Raw genomic sequence first — 13,399 nt, forward strand, 5'->3', positions numbered from 1 at the left:
AAGGGACGTGGAGGGTGGAAATGAAAAAAGATGGCTATCGAATGTCAAAATTGGGTCTAGCAGAGGAGGTGATAGGGAAGATGCGGTCCGGAAACATGCAAAGCAATTTTCTCCGGATTTCTCCCCATGTTATAATCGAAAGGTGAAAACTTTCTTCTAGGTTTTCACTGAAAAAGTCTAGCCCTTTAAGGGGTCGAGTTCGTGTCATGTGAAGTAAAGAACAAGTCAAACTTAAATTTCTCGTTACTTGACTCATTGGCTAACGTCTGATTTAAAATACTTGTCCACGACGTGAAATTTTACGTTAAGCTCGGAGCATCTTCACCCGCTGTATTTAAACTGTTGGATCTACTAGGTTCGCATATACCAACCTAAAGATCCCACAGTTGAGGCAAGGAAGTTTGTTAAGAATGAGCTGATAAAGTTTAAGGACTTGGGAGTCTAAATTGTAACATGATCATATTGTAGCGAGGATGAGATGACTGCACTTCATTAAATATTCGAGGGAAGGGCGTGCACAGCAAAATGAGATTGTCAGGCTTTTAGGGGCATGAGCGGGTCGTTTTCCAAATAACAAGCAAGCCCAGCAATCCTTCTCATGGAAGAACATTAGCTAATTGAGAACCACGCATTAGGTGACAGTAGGCATACATACCTTGTTTGCCACAAGTCGTTGAATGGACTCCGTCAGGGCAGAAACAATTGAACCGTAGCCTTTCCCAGTCATAACCGCATCTTCCCCCTGATTTGTTGCATTTTTCGCATTGCGAATGTGTTGACGATCGAGGTGATCTCAAAGCCTTTGCTCAGGAACTCACTAATAGCAGCATTAGAAGCACTATGATCGCTGCCCTCCGGTGGTGGTGCTAGACCCGGAGCTTCACTATGTGAATTTGGGACAAGGACACTGAAGTTGCATCGCTTGTGTAGTGGTTTTGCACGATCAGCATATAGGGCAAAGTAGCCAAGTCCATACAGGGGACAATGGAACCAATGATAATGTTGAGGGGGCCACAAATTGCAATTATAGAATAAGGAGGAATTGAAGTAACGTGAAGTGTAGTTGAAGAGACTGAAGTTTAAAGAGGTGTTGACAAGTATTCTAGGACATACATCGTCCCATAAATCTGTCCTCGCCACCTCAAGGACATGCTCGCTCCAATCTATGTGGATCACGCGATATTTCAGGGACTCCATGGACAGGGTTGTGTAATTTCCATCACAGTCGAGCTCGTAGCCTGGATACCCACAGTAACTTGGTCGCCTGATATGCCTGAAAGGATAGCTGATTTGTTGCTTTCCGCAATCAAAAGGAGTGCAATCTTGAAACGGCTGGAATTCGCCAGAAGCTGGCATAGGGAACTGAATATGGAGGGAGATGAAGAAGAAGAGCAAGGAGAAAGAGGAACACGACATGGAAAGATCCATCCGGAGGGAGATGGTGTTGGAGCAAAACAAGGAGGGTACATATATAAAGGAAGAGGATGCAGAGGGATAAAGAATGATGTTGCTTTTGGAACGACTTGACCCCAATGCACCGACGAGAATCACTTGATTTGGCCTCCCGAAGACCAAGACTTTGGCGCGGGGAGACAAAAGCTGAGAAGAAAAGAAAGAGAACAAGGCACGTGGAAACAAAGCCAAGTAACTTGCGCTGCTGGCTAATTGTGAACTTGACTTGATGAGGACTTGGAATAGTATTCCCCATTTCCCAATTCCTAAGCGCAGGCGTAGCCCCAATTAATCAACAAGCTTTGCCAATCTCGTAGACAATTCAATCGAGGACAATTCAATAAGGATCTCAAGAACATAGCTAGCAACGTTCTAGACGGATGCAGGGCCATCGCCTGGACTAGAAAATAGAGGGGGATTAGAGCCTCGGAACTAAGGTGGTTAAATTGTTATCTGGACTAGTTTCTCTTAAGCTTTGCCATCTTTTTTGAATTGATTTGACTGATGATATTGACGCATCATCAGCCCAAAGAAGCAGACCATGTTAATATTAGTGGATCCCAAAGGCCCAAGATTCCTTGGCCGAGCTGAATTGGGCCCATCTTTCGTGAGTTACAATGATGATGATCCACATTGGATCTTTAGCTAGTAAGCAATAAGCTTGCCGTCTTTTTCACGACAGAATTTGCTCAGGTCCATAAATCGCTTAGGCTTTAAGTATTGAAAATAAGACTTCTGCTCTTGGTACTCAAAGATAGGAGTTATCCTCAAAGCACTCGACCTTGCACAGAATTGGGGTGGGCAGCCTCCCCAAAAAGAATAAGTTATATTTGCAACGATTCCACAATTAAAAAGAGCGGTGGCAGTCGGTTTAGTGGACATTGTCGTCTCCCTTGTACAAAAGAACTTGTGGAATGATGAGGCTGACGAGGACGAAGACTAGGATGGAGTGTGAAGGGGAGTGTGAAGGGGAGGAGAGAAGAAGAGTGGCTGCGTCACCCATTTGAGCAAGTTCATTCTCTCATGGGTGGAGACTCTCATGTGGAATGAGGGGTTTAGTGTTCAGAGGGGCTATTCTGACCGTGGACTGAAGTGTGAAAGAGATGGATGTGGTTAATACCTCTTCATAGTATAATAGAGGAAGCTATACTGACCGTGGACTTTGACCGTGACCGGTTTCAGTCTTCAATGCGAAAAAGTCCAGCCCATTTGATGGGTCAAGAGTTCATGTCACGTGAAGTAAACAACAAGGCAAACCTAAAATTTGGGTTAATTACTTTATCAGCTAACACGATCTAATTTAAATTACCTTTCCATGATGTGAAATTTCACGGTAAGTTTAGAGCATCCTCACTCATTGTATTTAAACGATTGGATCTTAAGGGTACAAAGATACTGGCCTAATGATCGAACTGTTAAGGTTGTTGAATGGGGTGGTAAGGCTTTAAGGCTTGGACTCTAAATTGCATCATGACCATGTCATAGCGAAGATGAGATGACTGCACTTCAGGCATGCCCAGTAAAATGAGATTGTCCGGCTTTTAAGGGCATGAGCGGGTCGTTTCCCAATTAACAAGCAAAGGAAAGAGTATGCGCAGCAATCTTATCCCTCTCATTGAACAACTTGAGCTTATTAGAAACCACAAATTAGCAACCGTGACTTTAGCATACATACCTGAAGGTCTGGGGCAGGTCGTTGGATAGGCTTTGTCACGGCAAAAACAACTGAATTCTTGCCTTGTCCAGTTATACCCACATCTTCCCTCCGATTCAGTGCAATTTTCGCACAGAGATGTATTGGCAAGCCAAGTGATCTCAAAGCCTTTTTTCAGGATCTTTCTAATAATAGAAAGATTAATGGTAGAACTATTGTGGACCTTCGATATTGGTAGACCCAGAGGTTCAGTTGGTACAATTGGGACGAAGACACTGAAGTTGCAGACCTCGTGTAGGTGGATTTTACGGTCCGCATCAAAAGCAAAGCAGCCATCCCCAGACGTGGGACAAGAGAACCAATAATCTGAATGGGTTGACAATGAGTTGCAATTGTAGAATAAGGTAGAATTGAGGTAAATGGAAGTGTAGTTGAAGAGACTGCAGTTTAAAGTGGTGTTGACATGTGCTGCAAGACATATATCTTTCAATAAATCCATCCTCGCCACCTTAAGGATCTGCTCGCTCCTATCCATGTGGATCACCTGATACTTTAGGGACTCCATGGACAGAAGGGTCAAGTTACCTCCATCACAGTCAAGCTCGTAGCCTGGATACCCACAGTAACTCGGTCGCTCATTATGCCTGAAAGGATAGCTGATTTCTTGATCTCCACAAGGATAGGGAACACACTCTCGGAACGGCTTGAAGTAGCTGGAAGCTGGCACCAGGAAGTGAATATGGAGGGAGAAGATGAAGAGCAAGGAGAGAGAGGAATATGACATGGTAAGATCCATTTGAAGGGAGATTGTGTTGGAGCAAAACAAGGAAAAGGGTAAATGTAAATGAAGAGGATGCAGAGGATAAGAACAATGCTGCTTTGAGAATTATTTGAACCCAATGCACCTATGAGGGCCACTTGATTTGGCCTCCCCAAAGACCGAGACTTTGGCGCATTGAGACAAAAGCTGAGAAGAAAATAAGAAGAACAAGGCGCGTGGAAACAAAGCCTGTAGGTTGAGCTGCTGGCTAGTTGTAGACTTGACTTAAGGACGACTTGGACTATTATTACCCATTTTACAATCCGTACACGCGGCCCTCAACTAGTGAACGAGCTTGGCCAATCTCCTTGACAGTTCAATCGGAGGACACTTCAATAAGGACCTCGAGAACATAGTTAGCGGCGTGCAGGGCCATCGCCTAGACTAGAAAAAAGAAGGGATTGCAGCCTCAGAAATGACATGACTAAATTGTCATCTGAACGAGTTTCTCTCAATTTTGCCAAGGGGTGAGCCATAAAGACCGCCCAGACTGGAACCGCCCAGTTCTGGGTGGTTTCCGAGGCCGGTCCGGTTCCCGGTTCCATCCTTGGAACCTTCCGGATCGGACCGGACCGACTCTTATTTTTCTTTTGTTATTTCTTAAAAATATTCAGAGAACAGCAACCCCTAATGCTCGATCTTCCCTCTCGGCTCTCACGCCTCTTTCCCTCTCTATATGGCAGACGACAGCGTTGTCCAACGTCTGGAGTAGGAGGGCCTTCTCGACGAGCTCGGTGTGGTGGGAGTCGAGTCGAGGAGAGCGACGAGGATGGAGTTGGAGCTTATCTGACCCCCATGGAGTTGCGGGGGGCCGGTGGGGCGATGCGGAGGAGATAGGAGGGGGAGACACCACAGACGCGAGGATCCATGAGGGCTCGAGGGCGAGCTAGGAGCGAATCGGAGGTGTCCTCATCGTCTCTCTAAAATGGAGGACTCGTCACGGTGGTTTTTGGGGAAGGAGGAGGGAAAGTGGGTTTTGCGCGGAGAAGAGAGAGAAAGATGGAGATGGTACAGAAGGGACTGAGTCACGGTGACTTAGAAAGAGAGAGAGAGAGAGAGAGAGAGAGAGAGAATAAAAGTAAATGTCTTTGATGTGATAGAGACTTGTCAGGAAGTAAATCAAATGTCACAGAGAGAGATCAGACAGCTGGGACTGGAAGTGGCGACCACGCTGCGCTTTTTTTTTTTTTTTTCAGACGCCACTCTCTTCTTTAAAATTTGACCGGTTCCATGGATTGGACCGGTATGGTCCGGTTCCTGATTTTAGGACCAATCGGTCCAATCTCCGGTCTCCAATTTTAGGGACCGGTTCTCTTGGTTCAGTTTTCAATTCCACCTTGAAATTAGATTGGATTAGAACCGATCATTCTTAATTTTGTCCAATCATCTTTTTTTGAATTGATTTGACTCATGATATCAACATATTATCAGCCAAAATTGCTACGGGGATATAATCAATGAATTGAAAAGGGTCTCGACTCCTCCAGGGCCTTCTCTTGTGATCTACGATGACGATCTACATTGGGATCTTTAGCTATAGGAAGCAATAAGCAAAGGTTGCCATCTTTTTCTTAACAGAGATTGCTAAGGCCCATCAATCGCTCAAGTCTCAAGCAATGAAAATAAAAACTCTTTCTAGGCACCAATTCCTCGGGAGGAAAATGATTATGATCAAAGCAATAATAGCCAAAAAAGCAAAAAAGACATCTTTCTAAAAAGAAACCACCACCTTGTAACGATAGACCCCATCCCAAGTTGCGAGTTGCAATGAGTAGATGGAACATAATTTCGAAATTTCGCTCAACCAAAAAATTTATTGCTTCAATTTGCTACATGTGAATCTTTATACTTTAAATATCACAAGAAAATTCACTTTAGCTTAGGGCATCAAAGTAATTCACATATCTTATTTACGGAATTTATATTAAACTTTATGCACGTGGTTTTCTTTCACCTATTGATTTAAGTTTTTGGATTGGGCATTGAATAAGGTATTCCAATCAGGCTCCGCACTCATTTATTTCTCATGTACCATTCATCGCTAGTTAAATTTTATGTGTGATTCTAATTTCCACGTGAGAATGGTACTAAAGTAACAGTTTTGTTTGTCTATGAATCCATATTAAATATATATTCATTAATTTAAGCTTTCATATAGGACCTATTGCACGGGATATACTAGTAGGTTACCATTCAAATTTTGAAAAGTATTGATCAAGAAATTGACGAACCTAAGTATATAATTTTCTAATTCTAAAAGCTGCTGAAACATTGAAGTATGCTAGAAATCAGATCACGCGCAACTAAGTGTTAGGGAAATCCCTTATGATGTTTTGAAGATGACAAAATAAATCAAAGGCTACTAATATGTTTAATGATTAAGTAATAGACCATGCAGATGATAGAACATGTAAAGAATATTGTCAAAGTCGAAGACCGCCGTAAGACCGAACGGAACACATGTCCAAAGTATATTCTCAAGATTTCCGGACTTCGTGTCAAAGTCGAAGACCACGCACTTTAGTGTCAAAGTCATTTTTACATCGAAGTTTGTCAACTCGACTAATTCAAGACTGAACGTGAATGATGAACTAGAAGACGACTCTATCTTTGAAGCCGAACTAGAAGACAGACTCTATGATGAAGTTGAACTGGTACATACCTTAAAGCTAAATGCATTCGTAAGCGAATATGTTCAGACTCGATTGCAAAATCTATCGCACGCAGACTTTCAGTTGTAAAGTCTATTGCTCTCAGACTTTACATCCAGAATTCGACAAAACGTAATACAAGCCCAATCATACAACGGCTAGTGATCTGGTTTGGATTCCACATCAAGATTGATTTGATTGATTCAATCTAATTGATTGATGATTGGATCTTGAAGACAAGAACTTTCTATACGAAGAAGCTTTACTTATGGAAACCAAGATTTCGTTTGTATGGGCGATCGGAATCAATTTGGGATTCTACCTTTGTCACTCAACGGCTACCAAATCTTCTAGATACGAGCTGTCCAATGGGTATATTGGAAGACGATTCTCCGGGATACCGTCCAACGGCTAGTTTGGAAGTGGAGGAGTATTTAGGAGATGAAGGACCGATGAGCAAGTAAGAGATAGAGCGTAGAATTTATAATTCCAAAGTCTGAGCGACCTTCGATCATACACTTGTCTTTGGATAGCTTAAACGTTTGTGATCGTGAGAGAAATACCAAAAGAGTGACTTAGTGAGATAGTGTGATCTACTACTAAGTGTTTACACTCGAAGTTGTAATCTCTTGTTGATTGCATAGTGGAATCCAGCCAAAAAGGCTGTTAGCGTGGGAGAGTGGACGTAGGCTTGGATTAAGCCAAATCACTATAAATCTTGTGTTCTTATTCTCTTCCCTAACTCATTTGTTTTACTCGAAGTTTATTTTATTCCGCATATATTTGCCAAGGTTTATTTTAAACACCTATTCACCCCCCTCTAGGTGTTCATACTAGCTATCTCAATTGGTATCAAAGCCAAGTGCTCGGTTTATAAAAGTGTTTATACTTTTGAGCTAAAGATTCTTTATGGCTAGTATCTTGGCACCAGGACTTATGGAAGGGCAAAGCAACACAAGGCCACCATATTTTGATGGAAATGAATACAACGTGTGGAAGAACAAAATGAAAGCATTCCTAAGATCCAGAGATCCCTTGCAATGGGATGTTGTGGAAAGAGGAATCAATCCCACTACTACATCTACATCAAACAAGAATGGCAAAGACAAAGAAACCAAACCCCCCGCTCCTATGTCTCGGACGGAGTTGTCCAAAAGAGAAGCGCTTGATGCAAAAGCTATTTATTCTTTATATTGTGCCTTGTCTCCTGCTGAATATAATAGAATCTCTTCATGTGAAACAGCAAAAGAAGTTTGGGATAGACTTCATGTTACATATGAAGGGACCGATCATGTAAAAGAGACAAAAGTAAACTTCTTGCTTGGCCAATATGAATCCTTCAAGATGAAGTAAGGAGAGTCAATTGGAGATATGTTCAGCCGTTTTACAGAAATTGTAAATGGTTTAGCATATCAAGGTCAGCAAATTTCTACCCCGATGAAGGTCAACAAACTCTTGCGAGGTCTTTCAAAAGATTGGAACCATGTCAAGACTTCAATCCGGAGACTCAGAGAATTATGCCACTTTCCGTTGATGAATTGATCGGCACTCTTCAATCCTATGAAGTGGAACAACTCAACGATGAAGATCCTGAAGGTAAGAAGTCCATCGCTTTAATATCTAATGCTGTTTTTGATGAAACAGACTCAGAAAATAACATGGACGACGAAGAACTTGCCTTTATGGTCAAGATATTCAAAAAGCTGAGTAGAAAAGGAAGGAACTTCGATGGAAGAAGTCAATACAAGCATAATGGCCAGAAAAGAATCATGAAAGAAGATGATGAGCAAGAAAATATATGCTTGACGGCACATTCAGAATCTGAGTCTGACTCAGACACAAACTTAGAATCAGAGTTTGACTTGGACACAGACTCAGAATCCGATGAGAAAATCGAGGTAAGTCATTCAAAAATTCCTCTCAAAGTTTCAAAATATATAAATGAGCTTTGCCCAAATCTCAAATCTTCTCTTAAAAGGATCTCCGAACTTAAAAGGGAGAATTTTCGGCTTAGGCAACATGATCTTTCTCAAAAAGAAAATTTTGAAATTTTGCAAAAAGATTTTCTACAAACAAAAGAAAATCGAGACTTGCTTGTTAAAGAAAATGATTCTTTGAAAAAGAATTTTCAAATATTTTGACAAGATTTTCAAATGGATAAAAAACATTAGAGCATATTCTTTCTAAACAAGTTCCTTACTATAATAAGTTAGGACTTGGTTTCAATAAGGAAAATAATTCTTTAATTGATTTTCCTAAAGTAAAAGAGAGACTTAGACAAAGACCTTCAAAGGAATTTTACAAAAATCATTTTCAAAAAGTGTTTACAAAACCTGTTGGTGGAAATGACGTCAAGTGTTCAAATTGTGGAGATTCTGAACACTTTGAAAAAAATTGTCCTAAAGTCTGGAGACCTATTAGGAAAAATTGGGTAAAAATAGCATATTCTACTAACTCTCATGGACCCAAGAAAAAAAATGGGTACCAAAGAAAAGATGAGTTGTTTTTGCAGGATATAAAGAAGAAAGAAGAAAGAGAGTTTGGTAAGAAATGTATATATTTTTATTCTCAATTTGGTTTGAGTACACAATTTAAAATTTCTCATTATGCTCGATATTTGATATATCCTTGGTTGATTGAGATTTTATAATGATCATATTCCTTGATTTGTTTTATTGAAGAAAGAATTGCATGATTTGTTTTTGTGATTCAAGATTTAATTTGATACGTGTGATCATTTTTGATATCATGCTTAAAGACAAAAGAATTTATTTGGTTTGATTTTATACTCTCAGATTTGATTTAATACGTGTGATTATTTGAGATAATTCAAATTATTTTGTCTAATTTTATGCTCTCAAATTGTCATATTTTGCAAAGTAAAAATCTGATTCTACGTGATACTAATTTTGCAAGATATTTTTTTCTGAGATACTCAAGGATTTTTATTCTCTCTGATTTTATCGTATTATGACTAAGTGAGAATTTATTTTTCAAGATATTATTGTGCATAATATTCTTTCCTTAAATAACATGTTATGATGAGTTTAGAAAGAATATTTGATTATCTATGAGATTTTATATTTTGCTCTAACGTCAAGGAAGGATCCAAATTGATGGATACAAAAAAAGAAAAGAAAAGGAAATGAGTTGATTGCAGGAAATTCAATAAGGCAAGAATGATTACAAATCTACGCAGATTTTGGTGCAATAAGAAAAGAATCTCAGGCGAAGATTGGTAATATTTTTTTAATCAATGGTATATTTGAAACATATACCATGGGTAAGAGAATATTTTTCATCCTGCCTTGCAAATTTGTACGTGCATTTATCATGATTTTTTTTATGATTGTTTATTATATTGCGAATATCTTTTGTTATAAATATAAGGTATTGCAATTTTGGCACGTGACAGAAATATCTATTTTCCTTTTGCAAAATGCATATCTGAAATTTATGCTCAAGGAAATCTCTTTGATCTCGAAAGATATTATTGCATATTTATGGATATTCTTGCTATATTCTTAGAAGATATATTATATCGAGCAAGTTTGATCTGCAAATCAAAGGAAGATATTATGTGACATTTTTGCAAAGATTATTATCTGAATTTGCAGGTCACAAAAGAATCTTCCATATGAATTTTGGAAAACTCGATCAGAAAATCAAGGATATTCTATACTATCTTCTGGAAGTTCGAAGATTCTATTCCCTATGCAAATTTTTGCTTATTGAGGAAATCCCTTATGTGTCATATGGAAGGTTGAATAGTTCAGAATTTTAATAATTGATAATTTTATATATGCTATTCAATTTATTTATTTGAAGAAAGGGCATTATATATTACGTGGATATTATTTGTGGAAAAAGTTTGTTAAGTTGATGCAGGTTGAATTCGAGAAGAGCTTGATTGAAGAAAATAAATTTTTGCCTCGAATTTCAAAATGCAAATGATCGTTACGGATATTGTTGCTACAAAGGAAATATTGGAAAAATATTCTGTTCAACATGCACAAGCCACAATTTTTTCTATCCGCAAATATTGTCATGATCATAGGGGGAGAAAGCAAATCCAAAAGAAGACGAAAAGAATCGTGATCACCTCAAAAAGGCAACAAATTGAGGAGGAGCTTTGATCAATTATGGAAAAATCTTTTTGGATTGATCATGATCTTATTATGGATGGAAGGAAAGGTAAATGTGTCAGAATTTGTTCAAAAAAAATCCGGTTAGTGCATCTTTTATTATCTTTTGTCATTAACAAATCTCTTATTGATATTATCATTTTATTATGACAAGAAGGGTACGTGAATTTTATGATGCATCCGTGATTTTTATTGGATATTTTTGCTAATATGATTGAAGTGAGCTATATTGCATATCTTTAATATTCGACTTGCTTTATAAAAGCTGATTTTTGGAAATGATGTTTCATGCAAGATATTTTATATTCTCTACGTGATACTATTTTCATTGTTATCGCTTTTTGATTATGACAAAAAGGGGGAGAAGATATGAATATGCATATGTGTTGATTGGTTGATATTATCTATGGCATAATATTGAGCTGCGATTATTTTTCTATTTATTATTATGCTCAATCTATTTGCTATCTTCTGATATCCTTTGATTTAATTTAATATTTTTAAATGCGTGTTTACAAATCTGCATATTGAGAGATTGTTTTGTCATCATAAAAAAGGGGGAGATTGTTAGGGAAATCCCTTATGATGTTTTGAAGATGACAAAATAAATCAAAGGCTACTAACATGTTTAATGGTTAAGTAATAGAGCATGCAGATGATAGAACATGTAAAGGATATTGTCAAAGTCAGAAGACTGCCAGAAGACTGAACGAAACACATGTCCAAAGTATATTCTGAAGATTTCCAGACTTCTGTGTCAAAGTCTGAAGACTGCCAGACTTTAGTGTCAAAGTCTGTTCTACATCAGAAGTTTGTCAACTCTGACTAATTCTAGACTGAATGTGAATGATGAACTAGAAGACAGACTCTATGCTGAAGCTGAACCAGAAGACAAACTCTATACTGAAGCTGAACCAGAAGACAAACTCTATGCTGAAGCTGAACTAGGTACAGACCTTAAAGCTAAATCTGTTCAGAAGCAGAATATGTTCAGACTCGATTGCAAAGTCTATCGCACTCGTGACTCAGATTGTAAAGTCTATTGCTCTCAGACTTTACATCCAGAATTCGACAGAACGTAATACAAGCTCAATCATACAACGGTTAGTGATCTTGTTTGGATTCCACATCAAGATTGATTTGATTGATTCAATATAATTGATTGATGATTGGATCTTGAAGACAAAAACTTTCTATACGAAGAAGCTTTACTTATGGAAACCAAGATTTCGTTTGTATGGGCGATCGGAATCAATTTGGGATTCTACCTTTGTCACTCAACGGCTACCAAATCTTCTAGATACAGAGCTGTCCAATGGGTATATTGGAAGACGATTCTCCGGGATACTGTCCAACGGCTAGTTTGGAAGTGGAGGAGTATTTAGGGAGATGAATGACCGATGAGCAAGTAAGAGATAGAGCGTAGAATTTATAATTCCAAAGTCTGGGCGACCTTCGATCATACACTTGTCTTTGGATAACTTAAACGTTTGTGATCGTGAGAGAAATACCAAAAGAGTGACTTAGTGAGATAGTGTGATCTACTACTAAGTGTTTGCACTCGAAGTTATAATCTCTTGTTGATTGCATAGTGGAATCTAGCCAAGAAGGCTGTTAGCGTAGGAGAGTGGACGTAGGCTTGGATTAAGCCGAACCACTATAAATCTTGTGTTCTTATTCTCTTCCCTAACTCCTTTGTTTTACTCGAAGTTTATTTTATTCCGTATATATTTGCCAATGTTTATTTTAAACACCTATTCACTCCCCTCTAGGTGTTCATACTAGCTATCTCACTAAGAAGTGACAAGCATTGAAAAAGGCAATCATGGCGATTGGCAAACGAGATGCAAAACCAATTATGAAGAAAGAGAGGAAACGGACAGACACAAACTTCAATCTTACCTTTGCAAAACGAGCCGTCCGTGTGATTTGACCCGTCCTCGCAGAAGCATAGCAACTGCTCATTCTGGTTGAACGCGCACCGCCCGCCGGAGTGCTCGCACGCGCCGCACTCCCTCACCGCCGCCCAGTCAAGCGCGAACCCCTCGCTCATCGCCCCAGCGAGCTCGTCCCCCCCGTTTGCCGTTGTCACCTCCGTCCGCTTCACCGCCGCCACTACTGCCTCCTCGCAGCCCCACGCCTCATGAATCGCCGCCGCCTTATCGGGGCTCATGTCCACGAACACATACGACTGCTTACCACCAGATCGCAAGCAATCGATGGCCCTGGCGAGAATGGGCACCAACGGAGGGGTGCTGCAGTTAAAGAAGAAGGTGACATTGACATCAGCAGAGTTGTAACCGAGCGGGAGCGAGTTGATCGTGAGGTTATGGCTGGCCCTGGTGCATATCCGGTCGGCGACGTTGATGTCGACGAGAGTAAGGGTTTCTTCGACGTAGTTGATTTCGGTAACGAGGTAGGTGTCGCCCAGAAGAGAGACGGTCGGGGGATCATCGACATACGGGCAACTGATTCTGAGTTGTGGGTAGCCACAGTATACGGGGGCGTCGCTGACGGTCGAGAATGGATACTTGATGGAGACGTTGCCGCATTGAGACTGTGATTCGCAAATGGTTGGGAAAGCGGAGTGGCCGCCATGGAAGCTCAGCAAGAAGAAGAAGAAGACGAGGGAGAGAGAAGGGGACAGAATGCAGAGAAGGTGGTGGCGGCTTGGCAT

General features: G+C 39.9%; 1 protein-coding gene across 1 annotated transcript; it reads right to left on the reverse strand.

Moving 5' to 3' along the window:
- Window positions 1-723: 723 nt before the first annotated feature.
- On the reverse strand, window positions 724-13,399 carry LOC120290475. The gene is made up of 3 exons (XM_039306749.1): window positions 12,625-13,399; window positions 3,330-3,826; window positions 724-1,599 (listed from the first exon to the last, which is right to left on the reverse strand). The coding sequence occupies exons 1-3, from the start codon at window positions 13,397-13,399 to the stop codon at window positions 724-726; spliced, it is 2,148 nt and encodes a 715-aa protein (XP_039162683.1).

This window comes from Eucalyptus grandis, chromosome 2 (assembly GCF_016545825.1).
Source record: "Eucalyptus grandis isolate ANBG69807.140 chromosome 2, ASM1654582v1, whole genome shotgun sequence".
Lineage (NCBI taxonomy): Eukaryota > Viridiplantae > Streptophyta > Magnoliopsida > Myrtales > Myrtaceae > Eucalyptus > Eucalyptus grandis.

Bases quoted from the DNA above. Each gene is read 5' to 3' on its own strand.
- LOC120290475 (XM_039306749.1), bottom strand. From the start codon at position 13,399: ATGCCAAGCCGCCACCACCTTCTCTGCATTCTGTCCCCTTCTCTCTCC. The intron at 3,827-12,624 runs GTAAGATTGAAG...TCCTGGTGCCAG, and splicing joins GGACGGCTCGTTTTGCAAAG to CTTCCAGCTACTTCAAGCCG. The intron at 1,600-3,329 runs GTCCACAATAGT...TTTTCTTCTCAG, and splicing joins TGGGTCTACCAATATCGAAG to CTTTTGTCTCCCCGCGCCAA.